Raw genomic sequence first — 25,845 nt, 5'->3', positions numbered from 1 at the left:
TCTTTATCATCAGGATCTTGACATAAAACTATTGGAATGCTCACTAGCGCCACCTAGCGAGAGAATTCCACCATCCAACAGTCCTTGTCCTCCTGATCAAATTTGCCAAAGAAACTATTCGTCTCAATAATCATAATATTGAGATACAGTAGCACAAAACATATTGGCTTTCAATGCTCACTAGCACCACCTAGCGGGAGAATTCCGAACCGTCCGCCAATAAATAGTCCTTGAACTGCTGATAAACTTTTCCCAAGAAATCATTCGTCTAAATCAGCAGGATCTTGAGATATTGCAGTACAAAACTCATCGAATTAGAATTCCCACTAGCGCCACCTGGTGAGAGAATTCCGAATTTTTTATTCCACCATCCAGCAGTCCTTGAGTATCTGATCAACTTTGCTCAAGTCATCACCTGTCTAAGTGACCAGGATCTTAGGTGTTATTGAACTAGAATTATTTTTTGCGTCCCAAAATTTCAGAGAAGTTTCGAAAACATTAAGACGATACACTGTGGTTCATTTTTTAAGCAGACGATTTTCTTTAATAAAATCAGACATGAACAGCAGAAAAAAAAATCCATCCGAAAATAAACCGCAGGAATTTAAAATCCGAGCATAGAAAATTGCGAAAAATAAAACAGCGAAAAAAAAGACCCCAGTGTACTTCAATGACGAAGAACTTGGGGGGACGAGGGTTTGTCAACATGACATTCCATGTATTAAGTATGGGGTAATGCGCTACAAAGCGGGTCTTAAAATAATAAAAAAATGCTACGCCATTGAAGAATGCTCCTGTAAAGAACATGAGCATTCAAAAGCAGGAGTAGAGAGTTTCCCAGAAAATCAAAAAGTTTTCAGATTGAAATTCTAGTCAATTATTCCAAATACTTCAGAGCAGTTCACAAACTTCTCCAAAGTTACCAAAAATTAAAATAAGTTCCTAGAACTACATATAACCACAGACAAATAGACATAACACTCGCAACTTGTTCATCGAACAAGCATTTATCGGTCAATTTGAAAGTATCTTAGTTGGAAGTACCGCCACCTGTGGTGCGCATAGTTAATTTCCTTGCGTTTGACGTTTTCACACTACCGCCATCTGTTCAGCGTACTACCCACCACAGTGTACTCAACAGATGGCGGTTATGTTTTAGCGACGATGTTTTTCAGTGAGAAATATTCAATGTGTTATGTCTGTATGTCCGTGATATAACTTTCGGCAATCCCAGAATTTCCGATATGTTTACCGAAATTTTGACACGTCTACAATAAAGAGGCTGAATTTATAAAGAGACGACATGTCAAAATTGGAACAATCGATTTTCTGTCAGTCATAGGAAAAGTTATTCCAATCGAGCAGAAGACCTGTCAAATGGATAAGATGTCGCCTCTTTACCAAATTCAGTCTCTTTAGTCTACAAATTTTAACTGTCAAACTTCCGACAAGCGAAACTTCAGAAAGAAAACGACAAGTTAACAGAACTTTTGAAAAATCAAAATAGCTTCCGACAGTCTTACAAAACTTTCGATAAATTCACAGATCTTTTGATAAAGCTGCTACAAACTAGATTACGGTTAAAAATCACGATAATACAGACCGAAAAATATTTCGATAAATTCATGAGTAAAACTTACTCCAAGCTTTAAGTGTATAACCTCCATAAATTTAATGAATCTTCCAACAGCTTATAGAACATCCAACAAATTTACAATAATTCCGACAAGTTCATAGATCCTTCGTTAGGTCCACCGAGTTTCCAAGACAAATCTACAGAACTTTCGACAAGTTCAATAACTATTGAAGGATCACTGAGCCGTAGAACTTCATACATCTTCAGTTCTATTTCACTAAAGTATTCCACAGTTTTCTTAAAACAGCGTATTGTTGAAGAGATTAATTTATATATAAAGCGGAAAATAGACCACCTCTCCCAGGGATTTCAGAACCTGTTCCGGGGCCACTATGTGATCCAAGAAATATTCTGATTCCCATATATTTCTAAAAACAACGATATGCAGCTCGATGATTTTCTTTTGAAGTGAAAATTGACCACCTCTCCCAGGGCTTACGGAATCTGTTCCGGGGCCATCACATGACCCTAGTAAGAAACGAAATGAATAAGGTCACGTATCTTGGCAGTCACTGACTGGAATTGGACACGAACTAAACGAAGATGTGGTCTTATTGAGCGCAATTGCAGGGTTTTGGGATCGTTCAAATTACTTTAATATTCGAGAACAAGACCAATGTTGGCAATATTGAGTGCTTTAGACCTGATTGGTGACTTCCAAGTATGGGGCTCTTCAATTATTACGTAAACATTTAAGGGGAGGAAGGTTTGAATTTAAAGCAGTTCGAAATAGTTATAAAATTAGCGGCAATTTGGTTAAGACTTGACGCAATCCAAAATTCCTGAAATGCTTTCTATCATTTTGTATTTCATTGATAGGAAATACATTTATATCATTCTGACATCTTACAAAAGATTAATTGATATTAAATTTGCATGTGCTGAAGTTTCAATGCAAGAATTTCTTTTTTGGTTTTCAATTTTTCTAGATGGATTTTTTCCATTTCCAGGTTGTGTCGCCGTTGTTCCTGAAGTTGTTGGGCTTGAGCTGCTTGGATTTCCGTCATCCGCTTAGAAATTTGCTTGTTGTAGTGAGCCATATCGTCGAGCTTTTTCGCTTGAATTTTCAAAACTCCCAACAAATCTTGGTGGAAATTTTGCTGCTGTTCAACTTGCGTTTCCAGCAATCTCAAACTCCGCTGACCAGGTTGTCTTCGGCGGATGGGCTCTTGTTGAAGTTCAACTTCTGATAATTCGTCGACGGGATCATGGCCCACAAATGAACCATTGGCTACGCCACTGTTATTTTCGTCCGCCGCAGCAGGAGCCCCAAACGCAATAGAATCCTCTATGCCATCTACGGCTGCGGTGAGCCCAGTCAGAGCGACAACCCTTTCTTCAAGCGAGGTCAATTCTACTATCTTGTTGGGGCCGCCCCCTGTAGCTTGCTGCTCTCTTCGATTGTGAGCCAACTTCCGCTTCAAGTTTGACTTCCAGTCAAACCAGACCTAAAATGTTAACATGAAAATTAAGATATGATTGATATTTTTTTTAATTATTTCCTTTACCTTCTTCCATGCAGCAGGATCTTTTTCAGGACCCCCAAGGCTGTTTAAATCTTCAGCTAGATTTTTCCAGAATGCTCCTGTATCAGATCTACTGAAGCCTCTGGCTATATCCGGATGGTCTTCCAGAAGATCCACCATAGTGGAATACTGATTTTTGATGGTGCTTTTGCTTTTCGGTCTTTTCGCCCTAAAAGAAAAACAAATCTATAGTTGATATCACAGTTGTCAAGCATCACTTTGTAACTATGTAATCACACAATTCGTTGCAAAACGCAAAAAGGGTGTACTAACATGATATGCAACTACCGTAAAACGGGATATCTTTGATAATAATTTGTAAACATGTTAAAAACTTTTCTTGTTTTTTGCCTGATTGAAAAAGTTCACTCAAGCAATCACTTATGAAATGTATTTCCAATATAGCTATCACAAATCAATGTTATCTTCTTATTGCTTTTAATGTTTTCTGATTACATACTCGTTCAATGTTTTATATTTCTTGAACTAAATTGTTTGAGATTCCCGCATATTTTTCTATATTCATCGAGCATTATCAACGTAACCCCATATCAAAATACTGATATTCGGCCACAACACTAAAAAAAATAGAGCAAATGTAATAATTTTTGTTAAACACATTACTAACGAATGGACTCCAGGAACCTCAGTACTTGTTTAAAAAAGTAAAATTTGAAAAACATTCTTGCCGTGAAAAAAAAATTTAGCATATACTTTCAAAAACTATCAATGTTACCCCGTTTTACGGTACTTTAAATTGGCTTGTAATCCACGCATAGCTAAATGAACGAATTAATCAAAAAGGCCCCACACTCTGGCCCGACTCCGATACACTTTGCTATGGAAAAAAAAAACAGAATACGGAATTTCCAACTAATTAAACACAAATTTCATACTTACATCGTTCCGAAATTGAAAATCGCTGGGAAATTGCGACTTGCGTTGGTTCACAGAACTAAACAATGGATTCGTGCGCGATCCGCAAGTATCGAGTGACGAATGGAAAATCAACAAAACAAACTCATTCGAACGAAAATGGGAATCCCACAATTTGATCGAACGAACGATGTTCGAAACTTCGAATGGTTAGAAATGGTTCGAACGAAAACAGGAATACGAATGGGGGAAACTTTCGAACGTTTCTTATTCGACGAAAACAAGAATAGAGGTGTATATTTTTATTTCATGATTTTTTCTATCAATTTCCATATGAGATCTTTAGATTCACGAAATTTTATGTAAAATTATTATAACCAAACAACCAATTCACCAAAAATTGTGTTGTACATTTGTTTTTATCCACCGGCTGTCTCGAGATTCGCAAGTTTGGAGTGACGTTTGACAAGCGGACAAAAAACGCATTCGTACGAAAATGGGAATAGCACAAAAACGTTCGAACGAACGATGTTCGAAAGTTAGAATTGCTTCGAACGAAAACGGGAATACGAAATTGCCTTCCTTTCGAACGAATCCGGTTCGTACGAAAACATGAATAGAGGTGATAATTAGAAAAAAATTCAGTTGGATTTTTCTGTGGATTCATCTTTACCATATTCGATATAATTAGGTTTAAGCACTGGTTTTTCAATGAACCATCAAAAATGGCAGACACGTGATCTCAGAGTTTAAAGTGCAACACTGTTTGCTTCATTTTATTCAATATAAAATGGAAATAGAAATAGCGAATCCTAACGCAAATAAGAAAAAGGTTGCTGGAACTTATTTGGCTCAGTAATAATTCAAACTATTATCCTTAACAATAACAAAAAAACATACTCACACAAATATTGAGCTGATGATTTGACTTCGCAAATATTTAACGACGAGCTCGCAAAACTTCCCCATCGTAGTTGACGGGGGAGCACTAAAATTGCTGTTTGAAATTCTACTCGGATGTTATTTAAAAATTTAAACTTTCAAAACGACGCACATCAGTGAGACGACGGCAGGACACATCGAGCGTATGTGTACGTACCTTTTTTTTTTCATCGCGCTTCCGGTACAGCTTGGCGAAGCTGACGCACGATGATGAATTACAGGATAATACCCAGGGCTGCAAAAATAAACCTAGCGCAGTAATAAAAATTTACATATAAATTAAGCAATCATATTTGCCGAACGCAAACCGGCTGGTTGGCATCAGACGTCGAGAGGAGAGAGGTCCTACGAGCAAACGAACACCCTAGAAGGAAGGTAGGTACAAACGTGAAAACACGAATCAAGTCAACACAGCGGATTTTTCAGTAGATCCATGTGTGGGGGGAAAGAGTAATTTTTAATAGCTTTCCCAGTGGGTGTAGTGATGTATTTTTGACTTGTGGAAAGTGGAGAAAGGTCCGTAGGAAGTGAAAAGGATCAAAATTGATTGTGATGAAAATAAATGAGATTTCTCATCCGTTTGAATAAACATCACTTTCGGGTGGCTTCCGGTTCGTTCAGCCGAGATTGGAAGAAGAGTGATGTTACTGCTTATGCTCATAATGTCGAAAATTGGTCTAGTTTGTTGTACTGCTTTCAATAGGAGACAAGTAGATTACAGAATTATTAAAAAATCGCTTTTGAAGACCGCATCTTTCTAACACGATTATGAAAGAATATATCCGTAAGCTTCCGTTGATTTTATTTCTCGGTATCGGAAGAAAACCCTTTGTCTGTTTGCAATTGAACCAGTGATTAATGTATATTCATATCGTGGCAAACGTCAATTAAGCAGCACCTTAAAAGAAATAAATCTCCCTAATTTCTATCTATTGAAATATGAATGTCTCCACCATTATACGCTTGCCATATTCTTCAAATCAAACCGATATCATTAGGAGCATTTCTCACAATTCCCCCGCAAGACTAGGAATCATCCACGTCGAAATATGATACCTACGATACACCGTCATTCTTTGTTCGGTAAGATCACGACACCCAGGCACACGGAAGAAACCATTGTTATCCCTTTCACCAGCTCCGGGTTGCAATTCACACCCGTCCCATCGCCACCTCGCTGCCGTTCGTTGTCCTCGACGACGTCGATGAGCGTCTAGGCAAAGGATATCTAGCGCCAGAATTAGATAGATATTTCTGACAACCGAAGCAAAAGCCGGTCGGTGGTGGTTTGTTCGGTTTTTGTGATTAATGGCTCGATTTGCAGCATATTTGGCACTAATGCCATTCTGCTGGAAGATGAATCCGCTCACTGTTGAAAATGACTTTTTGGCTTTATAATTAATAACAGTCGAATCCTTTTTTCTGTTGCGGCTCGAGAGAAGGTCATGAAATTGATTGACGATGGAAGGTAACTCAAATCTATTTCTCATTAGAGCTGAAATGAGAACAATAAACTAGCTGATCTAGATTTGTTTCACCCCTCGGAGCGGAAATTTTAATGATCAAATAGTTCTGTCGACTTAAACTGAATATAAATCTAGGGTTAAATGTAAGGAAAATTCACTTATTTTGCTTATTTTCGACCTACACGAAAAAAAAATAGTACCCAAAATTTGAGTTCTTTCTACTTAATTTTGAGATGAGCCTCTCACTTGAACTCGTTAAAAGTACTTAATTTTGGGTAGTTTTTCATCTCCGTGTACAACTAGTTATCGCCCCTCAACAGGACGTAGTGACATATATACATATATACTATAGTAACTTTTCCACGACACACATTTCATTGACATTACATCAATGAGCATAAATCAAAGGGCATTCTGCAGAGAACGCTCCGGGAATTGAGTTCTTTATGGGTATTGAAGTGATTGCATAGCATATTCGTAATCTGCATTACAAATGGAACCGAAACCTCATCAATTTTGGAGCACTGGAACTAGTTTAAATAAGTGTGATTACATTAGCAAAAATCACCATCTTAGCGCCCCACGGTGCACTATGGGCATAAATGGGTCCAAAATTACCCAAAATTCAATATCTCAACAGCACGCTGAATTCCGGCCATGAAAAACGACTTTTCCGAAGGGAAATCGTTCGGGGAATCGATTACACGTGGTCCCATAGACCGGAGAGCCTTGTAGGTATGTGTTTTGGACCATTTTACCCCATTTTCCCCTACTTTTTGGAGGAAATGTTTTTTCACAGCTCTATTTTTTGTAAAACACAAGCACTTTATGCATGGTTTTAGAATACTATGTCTTTAAACAACAGTTCATGAGATATTAAGGGAATACGGGGTACACTTTATAGGGGAGTAAGGGGTAAGAGTGAAAAAACAATCAATGTTTTTTAATACAAAATCCTACAGAGCAACAGAAGCAAGGTGAGGTTTTCGGTAAAGAAATCTGACCGATTCACGACCAGGTCAATCCAGGTGCAAGCGATCGAGTCTTGGAACGATAACTGGTTGCCGTGGAATTGCAGAAGTCGGCGGGAGGTCCATTTTGCAGTATAACTGATATGCCTTCAAGTTACAGCACGTCTTGCATTTCCAATGTTGCTTATTTCAATCCTGAACATCACGGTCTGCAGTCCACCGATGACGGCTTCCTTTATAACACCGATTCTGAACATACTGCACCGAATTGTAGCTGCCACGTTTCTGAAACTGTCAGCCCAGAACGCAATGCCTACCGCCCCATGGAAGCCCCTAAGCCTCTCAACGCAGTCGTGTGTACTGATTCCTGCCATCGTAGTCGTTCTGGCCCTGTGGTTGAGAACGGTGAAGGGGTATTCCAACCTTCGATTTCAGGCAAGTATGCGTTTATTGAAACCAATTACTCGCCTGATTAGCCTCCACGTTTCAGCGCAACGTCTTCTTCACCACCGACTGAACCTTGCCTTTCCGATTGCCAACCTATGTTATCCGATGGACTTGTGGTGTATTATCAAAATGTTCGTGGCTTGCGAACTAAAATTGATGACTTATTCTTGACGACTTATTCTTGACTGCTGTTGAGTCCAACTACGATGCAATAGTTCTTACCGATACCTGGCTAGATGATCGAATTCACTCAACACAATTATTTGGCAGTAGGTTCTCAGTTTTTCGTAATGACCGTAGCCGGATGAACAGTGCCAAATCACGGTGCGGTTTCCAAACGACTGAACTGTTGCCTAACTGACTACGTCGCATGGAATCACTCACTGGCCCAGGTAGATTGGCAGTCGCTTGACTTGTGTTCGTCCATTGATGAAGCCGTTAACTATTTCGACGAAGTTGTTAGCCGATTAATAATGGATTGTGTGCCTCTGAGGAGACCTGCTCCAAAACCTGCATGGTCCAATGCTCTATTACAACACTTGAAGCGTGTGAGATCGAAGGCTCTTCGAAAATACAGCCAGTCCCGTAATCCATTCACCAAGCGATTATTTTCGTTAGCAAGTAATTGCTACCGAATGTACAACCGTTTTCTTTACAAGAAGTACTCAAACCGTATGCAGACCAATCTCCGGCGTAATCCTAAGCTATTCTGGACGTTTGTGAAGACAAAAAGGAAAGAGGATGGGCTACCGGTTGAGATTCATCTAAGCGATAAAAGAGCCAACACTTCTTTAGAGAAATGTAAACTCCTGGCTGAGCATTTCAAGAGTGTTTTCAACGATTCAACGGCATCGTTAAGCCAAGTTGCTGAAGAGATCAGAGATACTCCCAGTGACGCGTTAAGCTTTGATATTTTCACGGTCACATTGGACCTCGTCGACTCTGCCATCCAGAAGCTGAAATTCTCGAACGCTGATGGGCCTGACGGCATTCCATAGTCCATACTCAAAAAATGCTCAACAGAGCTTTCCTCTCCGCTTTCAAAGCTGTTCAATATTTCGTTACAACAAGGTGTATTTCCCTCTCGTTGGAAATCTTCGTTCATGTTCCCGATTTTCAAGAAAGGAGACAATCAAAATGTGGAGAATTACCGAGGAATTACTTCACTTTGTGCCTGCTCGAAAGTATTCCAGATAATCATCAACGACGCTTTATTTGCCCGCTGTAGAAACTACATTTCTCCTGACCAACATGGTCTCCACCCCAAACGTTCGGTCTCAACAAACCTCGCTCCTTTCATTTCCCTATGCCTACGGAATATGGAGGCAGGGGCACAGGTGGACGTCGTATACACGGATCTCAAGGCTGCTTTCGACCGGGTTGATCATGCCATTCTAATTACCAAACTCGAGAAGCTTGGTGTTTCTCATGGACTCACTCTTTGTTTGAATCGTATCTTACCAATCGAGAGCTTTGTGTGAAAATCGGATATGATCAATCGGAATATTTTTCAAACAACTCAAGGCAGCAATTTGGGACCGCTGCTAATCTCCATATTCATTAAGGGGGTATTCCCGATCTTTTTTTTCAAAAAATCAAATTTTTTTTTTTTACGTTTTTTTGTACTTTAGACTATATACTTTCATCCCCCCAAGCCGTTTTCCGATCAGCGAATTCGGTGTCCAGGCATAGCTGACTAATGGTAAGAACCCCCAAATGGTTTTAACTAAAGGCAAAACTTTAAACGCGTTTTTCTCGAAACCACATTTTTTTTATCGGGCGAAGATTTTTCTCAGAAACTATAAGAGATATTGACTTGAATCTTTGCTCATTTTGTTCCTTATTAAATTCTTTGGAGCTTCTCCCACTTTCAGCCAAAAATATTAACATTTAACATTGTTTGAAGCACCTTAAAGCTGCAAAAAAGCGGGCTAAAAATCGCCTGTTTTTTCATATGGCCGCCATTTTGTTAATTTGCAAGATTTTTTGCTGCCAACGGGAGAAGCTCCAGAGAATCTTATGCAGTTTATAATTTCATCACGAAATCTGTTTCAGATGAAGCCGTTCCAGAGAAAAGTCTTCGCCCGTCCAGGCGTTTGCGGCGAACAGGGGTCTGTTTGCCGTTATTTTGTGACGTCAATAATGTCTTTTTTTAGGTCGAAAAAATTTTATTTGTAAACTTTTATGTTCAATAAACAAGAATCCCAAAGAGTTAGGCGCATTACTATTCATTTTCCTTGAAAAAAAATTAATTGAAAAACAGGCCAAAAAAAGGCAAAAGATTGGGAATACCCCCTTAACGAAATCGGTTTGATACTTCCAACTGGCTGCCGGTCATTCTATGCAGACGATGTCAATATGTACGTGGTTGGTTTGTGATGCTTCACTGACTGCCTACGGTTGCAGCACCTGATCGATAGTTTCGAAGAGTGGTGCTCTAGGAATTTTCTCACCTTGAGTGTTCAAAAATGCAATATCATCACTTTCGTGACCTAGGAATTACACTTGATTCTGCTTTGACATTTAAGCTACATTACACGGATATCATAGCCAAAGCTAACAGGCAACTCGGATTCATCTTTAAGATCTCTGATGAGTTTCGGGATCCTACCTAGTGCGATCGATCTTGGAATTTGTGCATCCTCTTGGTAATATATAATTTATGGTATAATTTATTGTTTGCTGTGTTTATTTCGGAGATTTTTAGCCACAGGCAAAACTGCTGAGTTCCTGCAGTTTTTAGAATTTCTCCATTCCTCTTAGGAGAAGTGGCTCTCTCTCTGATTTATTCTTAATGGCTACAGCCAATACATATATAGCTATATGTACTTGTTGCATGTGAAAACCAGGACAGGCAACGTGGACAACGGTTGCTGATTTTAAAGTTAATTTTCATCTAGACCAGTATTGCAGCGGTTAGTTGCACGCCATGTTGCGTGCAATATGTTCAACCAAAGTTATACCTTTACAGGATCGTTGTACACTAACCAGTTGATTAAAACTTAATCGTTATTGGAAAAAAGTAAAGGGTTGTGTCCTAGACACGACCGCAGTATGACAAAATTGATGTTTTTCATGCATTTTTGACTATTATACTTTACCTTAAAATTTTCAAGTATTTCAATGTTTCGGTTATGGTTGACTCAAAACAATTTACACATTTTTCTTGACAAATATCCATGTGAAATTCCACATGATTTTCATTTGACCACACATAAACAGAATCCACTCAGAAGTACACATGAAATTTACACGCAAATGAATAGTATGTGTGGTCACGCATGGTTTTTATATGTACATACATATATTAAGTATGTGGCCGACACATAGATATTGATTTGTTGATCACGTTGCAACAACTCATGTGTGGGACACATAAAAACAATATTTGAAATTTTGTTAGTGTTCAATGTTGGTTCAAGTATTTTTCCTGGAATGTAATAAATTATGAAAGTTCAAATGTATGGTCCTAAACAAGCCGTTATATATTGACACTGGTAACTATTTGAATTTCCATTATATGCAATTAAGTTTTAAAATCAACTCTTTTAATTTTATTTGTGGCCCTTAAAAGGGCCGTTTGATGTTGTGGTTCCGAAAGAACCGTTGGGTGATGTTGATATTCGTCCCTTCTAGGATGGTATGTTTAAAATTTATTTCCCGGAAAAAAGGGATCGTCAAAGTCTGTCTCGGTTTCGGGTTATTTTTTGTTATGGGGCGGGGGGGTAGGAGAGGTATTTGAGGGGGGGGAGGGGTTTAGGAGATGTTTTTTAAGGGGGGGAGGGGTTTAGGAGAGGTATTTGAGGGGGGGGGGTTTAGAGAGGTATTTGAGAGGGGGGGGGGTAGGAAGGGTTTAATGGTGGAGAGAAGGGTAGGAGAGGTTTGATGGTGGGGGGGGGGGTAGGAGAGGTTGTTAAAAGGGGCGAGAGGTTGTTGAGGGGGGGGGGGAGGGGTTTAGGAGAGGTATTTGAGGGGGGGGGGGGGTTTAGAGAGGTATTTGAGGGGGGGGGTAGGAAGGGTTTAATGGTGGAGAGAAGGGTAGGAGAGGTTTGATGGTGGGGGGGGGGTAGGAGAGGTTGTTAAAAGGGGCGAGAGGTTGTTGAGGGGGGGGGGGGGCGAGAGATTGTTGTGAAGGGCGGAGGGGGTTTACATTTTTGCTTTTCCTCATTGTGGTCACGCCGTGATCCACCTTATGCCGCTGATTTGGTCCAGCTTATTGCAGGACCAAGCGCCACGCCGTTCGAAGCGACAATGAGCAAAAGCATGACAGCAGCGCTGTTTTATATCTTTTCCGGTTCAGAACCTGATAGGATTTCCCGCAGTTTTTTTTATGAATGGGGCGGAGCAGAAAGTTTCTTTTGTGCAGAATATGTAAAATAGGATGGACTTTGGCACCAGATATGTTTTACCGTCAGTTGTGTGTAATTCACCAACTGAATGTCATCAAACATGTCTTCAAAGCAATTTTTTGTTCAAATTTGGTCAAACTTGGTTTTAATAATGATTGTGGTATGTTTAAAATTTATTTCCCGGAAAAAAGGGATCGTCAAAGTCTGTCTCACTTTCGGGTTATTTTTTGTTGGTGGGGGGGGGGTTAGGAGAGGTATTTGAGGGAGGGGGGGTTATGAGAGGTATTTGAGGGGGGGGGGGTTAGGAGAGGTATTTGAGGGGGGGGGGGGTAGGAAGGGTTTGTAGGTGGAGAGAAGGGTAGGAGAGGTTTGATGGTGGGGGGGGGGTAGGAGAGGTTGTTAAAGGGGCGAGAGGTTGTTGAGGGGGGGGGGGGCGAGAGATTGTTGTGAAGGGCGGAGGGTTTACATTTTTGCTTTTCCTCATTGTGGTCACGCCGTGATCCACCTTAAGCCGCTGATTTGGTCCTGCTTGCTGCAGGACCAAGCGCCACGCCGTCCGAAGCGTTAATGAGCAGTGGCATGAGAGCAGCGCTGATTTATATCTTTTCAGGTTCAAGCAGAATGATGTGCAACCAAGTGGTATTCGTTTATGATGACTGGGTTTGGGAAAAAAGGCTTATTTCATGAAATCAGTGATAAAATTATCATTTGTACATTTTCAAAAGTTTAATTACAGAAAAATTGGAAAAATATTTATTTCAACAGGTTCGTAATGTAATATCCTATCGATTGGCGTATTTGGATTTTAATTTCATCTATAAATGACAAAGTTACAAGCGTTCAAAACCTAACACTTCACCACACATATTTTTTGACTTGCACCCCAGTATAGTCGACAAAGACGTAGTTCTACGTCAAAAGGGGGTTCATATATCGGTTTTTAAACATAATCGGAAAGAGCTTCGTTTCTAAGCACAATGATTTTTTTTTTATTCGATCCCATAGAATTAACACATTAACAGCACGCTCCCATAGAAAGATCCTCCATTCACCGAGAGGCACTAAGATGGTTATTTTTGCTGATGTAATCGTACTTATTTAAGCTAGTTCCAGTGCAAAAAAATTGAAGAAATTTCTGAGTTTGGTTTCATTTTTAAAGCAAATTACGAATATATAATAAGCTCAATACTCCTAAAGAATCCAATTGGGTTGTTTAAATACATTGAGGTAAATAAATATTCATAATCGACTTTAAAAATGGATCCAAAATCTTAAATTTCATCAATTTTATCATTTTTTTAATAGATCACTGCACGAATCCAAACTTAAATTCACTCACTCTCCCAAAATTGTCGGATTTGTTTTGGCTCCCGATCGTTGCTATTTATTTGAATCTCTAAGAAAAGGAGGAATAAGAGCAGGGGAAAGTGAGTTCAGCATTTGCGTGTGCCGTCGTTTACCCATCATTGCACGCAGATGAAAAACTACCCAAAATTAAGTACTTTGCCCTCAATTACCGGGTTCAGCCCAATAACCCAAATTTGACTAAATTCATATAGTTGATTCCATTTAACACCAGCAAGAAAATTACCTACTTTTAAGTATATTCTACCCAAAATTTAATTTAATTCAAGTAAGTTTGAGAATTTACCCAAAATCAACTTATTGGGCTGAACTATATCGTTGGGTTGAATCTCTCGTTCCTTTTTTGACAACAGTAAAAGTGCAAGTGAGAAGGGGTAGTATTTTTTCTCCGTGTGAGCAACCGTGGTTTTTGAAATTTCTGAATCAACTGTGTAAAAGTAGCTCTCGCACTGAGTAAATCTCAGCAGCCGTGATTTGATGGTCTGGGCATGTTACGTGCAAGTGAGAAAAGTACACGGCCGATGAAATTAACCCAAATTTGAGCAGATGGCACTCAAAATAGATGGAAACTCGTGAAAACCTTACTCAGTCCACACTAGGGTGCTCCATTTAAAAAAAAAGTGTTAGATATCTTAAGGGGAAATTCACCGCTCAAAAAAAAAAAAAAAATATGAAAATTTTGGAAATATCATATAAAAAATCTTAACAATTTTTTTTTTCAATTTTTTTAAAGAAAATTAACGTGCAAAAACATTTTTTGTTGGACATAAAAAACCACAAAACATCGACCTTTTAATTTTCGAAAAAAATAGGGTAAATTGATAGTCGAATATGTACCAGAAAACAACACCAATTTCATCACAACAACAACGAAGCTGACGGAAACAAACGGTTCAAGGTATCGGAGGTGTACACGGTGGACAACTTAGGACTTTCTCAACAAACGTTGGGCTTCGAGGAGTTCTCGTCAAGGTTTCCTAACCCAAGCAAACTCCCGGTGAAGAGCTTCGAATCAGCTGTAGCAGGAATGCTTATAGGACTCAGTTATTCCCATCTGCTTGCCACGCTGAAACTTCGAGAAGGAAAGTCGGATGAGCCGATCGCGACCAGAACTAGGATTGGTTGGGCCGTATATGGAAGCTTACGCATGCCAAAAACAGGTATGCCACATTACACTGATGCAAAATTTGAAATTTTCGCTCCCCAGTGATCAAACGGTTTAAAATCGGGTCCCGATTAGCCTCCGAAAGTTTAAACTCATTTGATAAGAAACTGACTTGGCACAAACCATTTAAAGTTTATAAGGAAATTACTATGGGAAAACAAAACTTTTTGTTCATTGTCGTCTACTCTTTTTTACATATTCTACTGTTAACAAATTCCATTGCTATTCGTATGGGAATTTTTATCAGCTACAACTTTGCAGAAAATCATTTTTCAGCCAAACGCCAAATTAAATAGTTATTAATTGTTTAAGAGATTGAAAATTTATGGCAAGATTAAGCAACTGTATTATGGGCAACACTGTATTCTGCAGTGTGACATAGTAGCCATGATTTTTGTCCTCTATTCTACGCGCCATAAACACCAATATTGCCTGCTGAACAGTTGATTGAGCATAATCATAAGACATCAGTGACTTGAATCATTAATAATTTTTGTTCCTTGTATTTGATCGAAAAGTGGTTTTGAACAAAGTTGTTGCTGAGAAAATTTGCAGCAAGCTGAGCTATCATTTTCTAAAGTAGAGTGAACTGGTGAATATTGAGATAGATATGAACCGAAATTATGGTTTCTCCATAGTAATTCCCATATAAACTTCAAATGGTTTGTGCCAAGTCAGTTTCTAACTAAATGAGTTTAAATTTTGGGATGCTAATCAGGGCCCAATTTGGAACCGTTTGAGCACTGTGGAGCGAAAATTTCAAATTTTGCATCAGTCTAATGCCACATAGACAACTACATATGTGCGCAGGATCATTACATGTAGATCTATACGATTACGTCAGATACTTTTTTGAGGACGAGGGCGTAGCCATGGTACCGGCCGTGAAAGGGGTAGAATAGCAACGGCCGTACAAGATCCTGAAAGAAACTACGCAGCGTACCAGTAGTGGGAAGTACGAGACAGGATTGCTTTGGAAGAACGACAACATTGAGTTTCCAGACAGCAGACCAATGGCGGAGCGTCATTTTAAGTGCCTTGAAAAACGCTTAGCTCGAAATCCGGATCTGTACGACAGTGTCCGTTGTCGAATAGCAGAGTTCAAGTCCAAAGGCTACATACATTGATATTCGGCGTACCTGGTCCCTTCCCATCGGAGTAGTAGTAAATGAAAACAAGTCTGGGTAAGTCACAGTTATCTGAGATACTGCATCGAACGTTGAAAGCATATCGCTAAACTCAATGGTTTTGAATTGGTCCGGATCTCCTGGCACCGTTATTGTCCGTACTGTTCCCGTACCGGGAACTTCAAGTTGCAGTATCAGCAGATGTCAAGGACCGCAGTGCTTTTCTGTTTCCATACAGAGATTCGCCCGAGCAACCAATGAGCATCATAGTTTCGGATGTGGCAATATTCGGAGCGGCCAGCTCTCCAGCACACTCACAGTACATCAAGAACCTGAACGCATCGGACCAAGAATGGGAACTACCGAGAGGAGCACCGGCCATTACAAAGCGACACTATGTCGATGACTACGTGGAAAGTTTCGATTTAGCGGAAGAAGCGTTCGAGATGGCCAAGGAAGTGATCGAAGTGCACATGCGTGCGGGTTTTCATATCCGTAATTGGATGTCGAGTGACAAAAATGTGCTGGAGCAGTTGAGAGAACTTAACAGAATAAAAAGGTTGGATACGAGCGCGTGCTAGGAATGGCGTGGTTGCAAGAGGGAGATGTCTTCGCATTCTCGATACAATTTTGCGAGAGAGTTCAAAACCTGGTGGAAGCTCCCACAATTTCCACGAAGAGAGAAATGCTACGAGTCGTCATGAGTATGTATGATCCATTGGGTTAAGTGGTTCCGTTCGTAGTCCATGGAAAGATCCTGATACAGGACGTTTGGCGGACAGACACTGGTTCTGATGGCAAGGTGGAAGAGATCGCAAAGCGTTTGAAGGAGTGGCTTGCAGTACTCAAGGAAATTGATGGATTACGCATTCTACGTTGCTATTTCCAGGGTACGATACTGACAGCTACAAATCCCTGGAACTACATGTTTTCGAAGATGGCAGTACTCACTGCTGTAGGATAATTTCGCATAGTGGACAAAGGACATATCAGAGTCGCACTAGTTGCATCGAAAATCAAAGTTGCGCCTCTCCGAGCACTTTCGAAAGCACGATTGGAATTGATGGCAGCGTTGGTAGAAGCTCGTTTGCGGATAACGATAAAACGGAATCACATGCTGAAGTTTAAAAAACGCCCAGTTCATGGATAAAATCCAAAGTGCGTAGATATCACCAGTTTTTGGCCTTCAGAATCGACGAAATACTTAGTTTATCGTGTGTCGACGAGTGGAGATGGATTTCAACCAAGGTCAACGTAGCAGACGAAGCAACCAAGTGGGGAAAAGGCCCTTCTTGCAACATAGAGAGCCGATGGTTTCAGGGAAAGGATTTTTTGTACGAATGCAAAGCAGAATGGTTGATTGATTCCGAATAAGAGAATGTTGATGAAAGCGAGAAAGAACTTCGAGCCGCGGTCGTTTGCAATAATTCGGTCGGGCAACGAATGGTGGATGCTGAGAGGTTTTCAAAGTATGAACGACAACTGCATTATATGGCATTCATTTTAGACTTTATTGACAATCTGCGTACCCTAAGCACGGAACGAGCTGACACGGTGGTAATGACCAGCAAAAACTGCAGATGTCAGAACGAATATTGTGGCAGGTGGCACAATCCGAAGCGTTTCCTGAGGAAGTGACAATTTTGAAGCAGAAGCGGGATGACCAAAGTGCGTTCGGAAAGCAAGTGCATTCATCAAGCGGGATTGCGAAACTGACACCGTTCGCCAACAACGAGTGCTGCGGGTGGGAAGTCGCGCTGCAGCGGCGCAGATATTGTCCTACGACGCAAAGTTCCGGAGTGATTTGAGATTTAGGCGTCATTGCATTTGTAAGCAAACACTTCAATTTAAGATGTCTTACGAATAAAGGCTCGATTAAAAAAAAATAATAACAACATCATGTAGAGACATTATTCCTCTATCATTTGGCATAGTTAGTTAACGAGATTGAGTTATTATTCGCGTTAAATCAGCGATTGACGTGTTTGTTTACAAATGCAATTACGCCAAAATCACAAATCACTCCGGAGTTTCCTATTATTCTACCCAGGAACCATCGCATTACGGATTTGCTGTTGGACCATTAACATCGGAAAAACGTACACGCAAATGACGAAACGGTAGTCAACGAGGTACACGTCAACAGTTCCGTGCTCTGAAATCGAGGGTTCAGCAACGACTAATCAGGAAACGCGGCATGTGGTGTCACGTTTACAAAAGCGACGCCCGTCAACCCGAAAATGGGACCACTACCGGTGGTACGGCACGTACGTCTCACCGTTCGGTCTACTTATCTCGAGGTTGGCGCCATAAATACCCATGGATTCCTGTAAAAAGACAATAAGACGATTCATTGCGTGGCGTGGCTCCCCCCGTGAAATCTACACCGACAACGGAACTAATTTCGTTGGAGTGAGTCGGGAACTTGTGGACGAAGTCCAGAAGATCAACATCAAGCTGAGCAGCACGTTCACCAATACGGAAACTCAGTGGCGGCCCGCACGTGGGCGGTTGCTGGGAAAGGATGGTTCGGGCTGTAAAATCTGCTCTAGGATCGATTCCAGTAGTCCACAGAGAGTATGGTCAACTCGCATCCGCTTACCTTCATTCTCTTGGAAACAGCCAATTGCGAATCTTTGAGCCCAAATCATTTTTTGCTGCTGAGCTCCAACGGAGTGCGTGAGCCAAAGAAAAATCCGACGGACGATGGACAGGCCTTGCGGAATAGCTGACACATGGTGCAGCATACTCTCGATAACTTCTTGTGACGCTGGATAGTGGAGTACCTGCCGACCATCACTCGGCGAACAAAGTGGTTTCGGGAAAGTGATTTAATATTCGTGGTAGACAAGAACGTAAGGAACCGTTGAATGAGAGGACGAGTAGTTCAGTTGACCCTGGTAAGGGTGGAGTGATTCGCCGGGCAGAAGTACTAACATCAGGAGGGATTCTGAAGAGACCTGTGGCAAAACTGGCTGTGATGGACGTGGAGGATTCTGGTCTCGCCAAACCGGAGGCTATGGTGACACGCGGGAGAGGATGTTCACCGCACCAGCCCCTTGTAACGGTTACCAGTAATGGTAGCTAATGCGCCGCGTTACACCAAACGGTCGATACGGGAAGCACAAGAGGAGGAAGCGGATACGAGATTAAAGAGAATGTTAACAAAACTGCTTTGATTAGTAATGATAGTGTTGTTTAAGAAACTTCGGATTTATGGATCGTAGAATTACAGTGAAATAATTTGAATTTATGAGGCTAGATTTATAGTTAATCATATCGTCCTGCCATTTTCCACAGAGATGGCACTGTCCTCTGGTAGTAAGTGATGAAAATCCCTATATCGAAATTGAGAGAAACGGTAATAATTATCTTTCGGTGCATATTCAGGTCAAAAGAGTGAACGACAACCAGTGCTGAGATTTGTCATTGTCACTGACAGACTTTCGCGCGATATTGACTAAATTGTTCGTTACATAGTCACTGACAGACTTGATCCTCAAAAAAACCTTCGTCAAAATCTCATTCCTTTTTTTTGTCAAAGATTCAACAAAATTTTCTTAGACAAAGATTCACCTGGTAACAAAAAGTGTAATTTAGTACATTCTGTGTCACATTATTGTTATCCAAGTAGCTCAGGACGTAGATACTTATTCACTAAAATTGATCCATGTAATTGTTTTGCTCAAGTCATTTAATTTCGATACAAAGTTAGCTAATAAATAAATCTGCACATGTTCGTCACTGACAGCATTGTCTTTGACAATTGACATGGTTTGCCTTGACTATGACTGCTGGCTGCAATGAGTGACCAAAGCAGAATTGTCAATATCACCGTGTACTGTCGAGATTTTGCAGCACTGACGACAACCTAAAGAAATTAGTCAGAGAGTTTGTCGTTCAGTTTTTCCAAGACAACAAACAAGCGACAGGGGGAGAGGTAGCTCATCGATTCTTCCGGTTCGCCTCCTAGCATCGTGCTATAAGGTACCAGGCGATAAACAGGGCAGTTGATCGATAGCTCGATGACGTTATTTTGTTGGCGTCTGCAATGGGAAATTCTCATAGCAGGCGTTGACGATGGGACGTTGTCGAGTTGTTGAATAGCAACTATCGTGGTAACTCACCGATTACCTGTAGATCTGCCAAATTTGGAAAGACGTTTGCATTGAATTGTCTCATATAATAATATTCCGCTCACTATATCACAAGAAATTGCGAGTAGCTGAGTGGAATGGAGATAAGTTAAGCATTGGGTACAGGACCAAGTTTCCCCTGGGTGGTGCCAGAAGATGAGCGCAATAGAATCATCAAGTTGCCATAAGGCACGGAATGAGACTATTGCATGGCAAAGTCTTCCATTCGTTATTCATTTCAGGTGGATTAGAACAGGTTTAGGTGGGCGTTGGCCAGATTTGGATTTTTCAGATGTAATCCTGGATAAGACCCTGTCATTGAACGTCGCGTGAAAGTGGAACTTAATGAAGGCCTAAGTACTTTTTCGTAGTTTTTAGTTTTCGGATTTGAAAGATCGTCGGTTACAGTGGCCTGCTTACTGAGCTGTCCCAGGTCCTTACATATCAAAGAGATTTATGGTAAAATCGCTTGTGTATCGTGTATTTTGCGAAACTCGTTGTTGTCGTTGGTTCCGGATTTGAATGGATACACAAATTTGAACAACGGTATTATGTGATATGAGGGGCTCGGTGGCCTTAGAGCAACCGTTTTTGTTTACTGAACAGAACATCATGAGTCTAATCTCAGGCCCATCCACATTCAAGATTCGTCAATCGTTTTATTTGTTAATATGACTACATGGTAATAACAGAAACTCGGTGATTAAAAAGGTGCTCGTCTGCCTAGTGGCAAACGTTTTTGCTTACTGAGCAGAAGACCGTGGGCTTAGTCCCAAGCTCCTTCGCGTTATATGATCGTTAGGACATCAATTCAGCTTATCGTTTACCAAAACGAACCCTGCTGCAACCCAACCCTCTTATCCAACATCCCAGTGATTCCTCGTGGAAGTGCAGTGGTGTTCTCGGCTTTCATCAAAGCGATTGTCATGTCAACACAATCCTTCCTATTCCTTTCTTGACCTGTGTTCGGGCGCGGCCGGCGCTGGTATTGCCTAATTTAAGATCACCAGTTTTTACACATTAAGGATGATTGCTAGTCCCAAGCATCGTCTATTGGTTCTCTGTGTAATTACAGCTGATCTAGCAGTAACAGAGTAGCAACCGTGGGCGGTCAATCAAGCTCAAGCTCAAGCTCAAGACATTATTTTTAAACATGCGACAAAATGATTTTTCCCCATAAAGTTTTACCTGCTTTACTACCAGTCCCCCGAAAGCCAAAAATTCTAATTTGAGAAAGATAATTTGCTCTCAACATGCCATGTATTTTGATGACACTCTATTTGTGCTTTCCCTCTCACAGACTACCTGACATTGCAAAACATGTCTGGTACCTCTATATATATGCATTTTGATTAACATCCGAAGTCTCTCCTTTTTTACAAATTCTGCGCAAAAGATTCTTTTGCCACACCCCATTCATAGAAAACGGCGGGAAATCCTGTGAGGGGTGAGCTATTTTGTGTGCATAATGTGTGAGAAAGGAGGAACTTCGGATGTTAATCTGAATGCATATATAGAGGTAATAGACATGTTTTGCACTGCACTGTCCTCTGTGAACAATTAACGGAAAACAGATTATGTCTACTTTCTGATAGATGTCACACCAACAACAGCAGTGACATCTGATGGAAAAAGAATTCAGTAGCTGGACAAAATTATTAATTAAAAGAACTCTGTTGTGGCTAGATAAAAACCATAAACGGAGGTTGAATTTTTCAAGAATGTTGCGACAGATTATTTAGGAGTTCTTTCAGCTGATACACACTCAACGCTGAGTGGTTTATTGCTGAAAGAACTCCGAGAAATTATGTCGCAACACGGCTAGTTGGTAGTTGTCATGTCAATCCCAACGTTTGGATAACTAGAACCAAAGCTAGAGATGCAAGTGAAATTCAATAATTTCCCATTGGTTCATAAACTACGTAGACAGTTTAGGGGGGGGGGGGGTAGTTGACAACTATCCACGGCCTATACAAATTTTATTTTTATTTTTTGTATGGGCAATTGTCTACGCAGGGGGAGGGGGGCGGTCTAGAATAACAGCCCCATAGTTATTCGCCAAAATCTCCATATAAACGTTAAACTATTTGCTCAACCCTTAAATCATCATCAATCTGTATCATTTTTAGCATAGGCTCATATTTTGGGGTTATAAATCAAACTGGAGGGTGGCTAATAAGAAATCTAACTCTTTTCATCCAATTAAGCATCCTAGTAACATGACCAATTAATCTTACTCATTTTATGAGTTCTGTTTACACAAATTCTCAAAAATGCAGATCACTCATAAAAATTATATAGAGGACAATTTTCTTCGATTTTCTTCAAAAACATGCTCGAATTGGAACAGTGAACATGAAACTAACTCAGAGAGTGAGTCACTTTTACTCAGTTGCGAGTCACTTTTACTCATTCGTATATTTTTTTTATCGTAGGCCATTCAGTGCATGAGTAACATACGCTTTAAGAAATGGATCAATACGAATGGGTAAAAGTAACTCACTCTCTGAGTAACATTTGTTTTCAGTGAAGAAAGTCGATATCAATTAATTATTAAATGCTCATAGCCTGAATAAAATTTTCCACGATTTTCGTCATATTCCAGTAGATTTGTTTTGGAAAACCTAGGAAACCTTTGCTTACTACTTTTTATTTAGTTATCAAAGTATTAGGGCGTGATATTCTTCTTCTTCATTCACAGCATTGTTTGTTCCGTAAGTAATGCTATCGAGTTCATTGTTCTTTTTTTGTAACAAATTTAAATTATTAACAGTGCATTCAGTAATCCTAAACGTACGCATAAGAACTTGGTGTCTTTTAACTAATCCGTTTTATCACCGTAGAAAATCTTATCGTAATGATCGATAAGTTGCTTCACAAGCGTATTGATTTTTCCTAAGTCATTGTTCTCGTAGCTCTCCATCAGGCCCAGCGTAGAGGCAAACAGGCACGCGCCCCAGACGATGGCCAGATTGGAAGAGTTCATCATGTTCACATCACTATGTTGATGGACGCTGAAATTGAAAATGTTATAAATTAGAAATCAACCTCTTACCAAATTAACCAGGATATCCTCAGATCTTACCATTTCAAGTGACGAATGAGGTACCTTAGTGTGTTCCTATTGATAAGTTCCATCTTTTCTATACTTAATTTTATTTGTTCAATGGTTTCGGATTGATCTGAAAAGATAAAACAAAAAAAATATCAACTGTTCCTTTGAAAAATTTTCAATTTCGCTCTACCTTTGGTTTTCTGAACACACGACTCGTACACATCCTTCGGTATCAGTGGAAATTTAAGCTCCCGAAAGAAGAGCTTCAACGAACCGGTCAGCGAATGAACGTCCTGTTTTTTGAGAAAGTCGTACTTTTTCGGAGACCGTCTCTCGTTCAGCTTCTTCTTGATGTTTTCGATGGAATTTTTGTTCCCCGACGCTCGATACAAGCCACTGGTTTCCATGTATTCCTGCTGTTTGAGGATTTCCACACACTCCACGACGAATCGTGGCACCTGAAGTTTGTCGTCCCGTTCCACCTGATCCAGCTCGACTCCGAATACCAATCCGTCGTCGGAATTCCGGGAGGGGTTGAGGACGGCTTTCATCTTATCCCGTAGTCGTTCCCGTTTGGGATTCGGGGATTTTTCCTTCTCCTGATGCACGACCACATCCGGTAGGTTTTCAGCACTTTTCGAAGTGTAGGTTCCAACGCAGCTATCGGTAACGGGAAGTTGTGGTCTGCTGAGAATAATGAGGAAAGATAATGAAGATGATTACTGTGGATCGGGTAGGAATGGTAGCTTACTTTTTAGCTGTTGGGCCGGAAAATGTGGGACTATGTGGCAAAAGTCCGGTGCCAGGTGACGAAGGTGGGTGATGGATGATTTTTGGACTAGATTGCTGATGCTCAGTTGATGGCGCTACTTTTTCAATGTTCTCTGCAATGACTGTCAGAGTTTTTTCGGTCATTATCTGAAAGGAACGGAAAGTGGATTTATAATAGTATGCAAGATTGTTAATTAATTCCAAATCAAAATCAACCTCATATAAACTGCAAATATAGTTAATTTATTAAGTAGAGAAGTAGTGGTTAGTAAATGTGTCGATCATACATTCAAACTAAGGATAGTTTTTAACGAATACAACGATACAGTCTCACAACGGTCGTTTGAGGATAAGCTCGTTTTCAAACCTTTTGTAAATCAAAGTCTTAAAAATAAAACAAGCCCAAGACAAAATGCATTAACGTCCTTTATTTATTCATCCATGCTTGATATTGATTTCTTTAAAGACAATTGACATCGTCTTCACAACCAGAGGTTGCACAAACTGAACACTTAACATTAGACAGCGGGCAACACACAACACCCAGTAGACCATTAGGGAAATTTCCGGGTTGCGAAAAGTTCCACCGACTGGAGCGGGAATCAAACCCTCACTTCGTAGCATCACAATTGCCTGAACGACTGGTGACGTCACTAACCGCACGTCCACAAACCCCACATTTTACAAGCTCCTTTGATATGGTTTTAGATCGAATTTTTGTTCTACAAAGGACAATCCGCACTTTAACTCTCTTTTTTGAACGTATATGAATAAAAAAATAATGATTCTACCAAGCGACACCAGGCAGGCGGCTTCCACACCTGGACCCTACCTATCGACCCATCTACTCATGAACCGAGGACCAACAATTTTGCTTCCCTTCCGAAGGAAGGCGTGATCAGAGATGTTATGCCTCAGTCATTTTAGGGTAGATGAAAGGAAGGTCTGAATTGAATTCCTAGGTAATTATTGGAATAATTCCATGGTTGTGAAAAGAATTTCATGGAAAAGTCCTAGGTGAATCAGTTAAAAATTGTATGGAGATCATGAGAAGGATAGCAAGTGAATTTTAAAGATAATTAAAAAAAATTGACTACGATTTAAAAATAATTATACTTGGCCAATCTATTCAAATTTTCAGTAGATTATAATTTATACTCACTGTGAAAATTTCAGCCAATACCATAGTGAAAAAAAATATACCTATGCAAACATTACTTTTCGTATGCCTGTTCGTAAAAATAAAAGCCGCACAAAGGACGTTAGGCCCTCCCCAGAAGTAAGGCAGGTGGTGTTCATTTGAAACGTTAATAACTTTTCGGGGTTAACTCGGATTCACAGCCGCTTTTCAGCTAAGGTGTTCCCAATACTTCAAAGGTACTACATTTTGTACACGAAGAAAATCAACCATCTACAGTGCCATCTAGAGCCACGATTTGAAAATGGATCGTTCCCCCATACATTTTGTCAATTTTTCCCTTACAAAAATTAAGCCCTTTGAGCGAGAGGTTCCCGTGATGCAAATTACTTAACATTTTGGCAGGGTGTTTCAAACCTCTCAAACTACCATTCCAGGGGGTAGCGTTTGAAATTTTAGACTCTGATTTTTTCATAAAACGCTGAAACACTTTAATGTACTGGAATTTTAGTAATTCTTAAAATTTAATTCTTTAGACAATTTTATTGAATATTATTATTAGGACTAAAATTTCTTGAATAATGGTACTGAAATATTTGAAGGGATTTGAATTCCATAACATTTTTTTTGCAATATTTTGGACTTTAAGATAGAGGAAATGAATGTAATGTCGGCCTAAATGCCCCTTCAATAGACTAAATTTTCAATAGTGACCAAAAATATCCATTAGTACCGCCCCAATGACGTGTTCATCTAGATAAAATTGATGAATAGCAGGTTTTTAGCGATGAGCCCAATCTTAGATCCATAGGCCAACATTAGAGCCATTTCCACTATAATTTTAGGATTCAAGGGAGTTTATAATTTGCAAACAT

General features: G+C 40.1%; 2 protein-coding genes across 3 annotated transcripts in view; both read right to left on the bottom strand.

Moving 5' to 3' along the window:
- Positions 1 to 2,502: 2,502 nt before the first annotated feature.
- On the bottom strand, positions 2,503 to 15,617 carry LOC135708863 (uncharacterized). Its single transcript, XM_065231037.1, has 3 exons — positions 15,583 to 15,617; positions 3,145 to 3,331; positions 2,503 to 3,084 (listed from the first exon to the last, which is right to left on the bottom strand). The coding sequence occupies exons 1-3, from the start codon at positions 15,615 to 15,617 to the stop codon at positions 2,503 to 2,505; spliced, it is 804 nt and encodes a 267-aa protein (XP_065087109.1).
- A 7,125-nt stretch (positions 15,618 to 22,742) lies between these two features.
- The window catches only part of LOC135708835 (uncharacterized), a 34,857-nt gene continuing 31,754 nt past the window's right edge, over positions 22,743 to 25,845 (bottom strand). For both annotated transcript variants that reach the window (XM_065230984.1, XM_065230985.1), the window contains exons 3-6: positions 23,813 to 23,979; positions 23,252 to 23,748; positions 23,092 to 23,188; positions 22,743 to 23,020 (exon numbers count right to left, since the gene is read on the bottom strand). In XM_065230984.1, the coding sequence (XP_065087056.1) occupies positions 22,828 to 23,020; positions 23,092 to 23,188; positions 23,252 to 23,748; positions 23,813 to 23,979 (954 nt within the window). In that variant the 3' untranslated portion in view covers positions 22,743 to 22,827. The remainder of the gene's footprint in view (positions 23,021 to 23,091; positions 23,189 to 23,251; positions 23,749 to 23,812; positions 23,980 to 25,845) is intronic.

This window comes from Ochlerotatus camptorhynchus, unplaced genomic scaffold (genome assembly GCF_037179485.1).
Source record: "Ochlerotatus camptorhynchus isolate MF236.1 unplaced genomic scaffold, CSIRO-AGI_Acam_v1.1 ptg000336l, whole genome shotgun sequence".
Lineage (NCBI taxonomy): Eukaryota > Metazoa > Arthropoda > Insecta > Diptera > Culicidae > Ochlerotatus > Ochlerotatus camptorhynchus.
The sequence above is the reverse complement of the archived record's forward strand: the minus strand, read 5'-3'. Positions and strand labels throughout refer to the sequence as shown.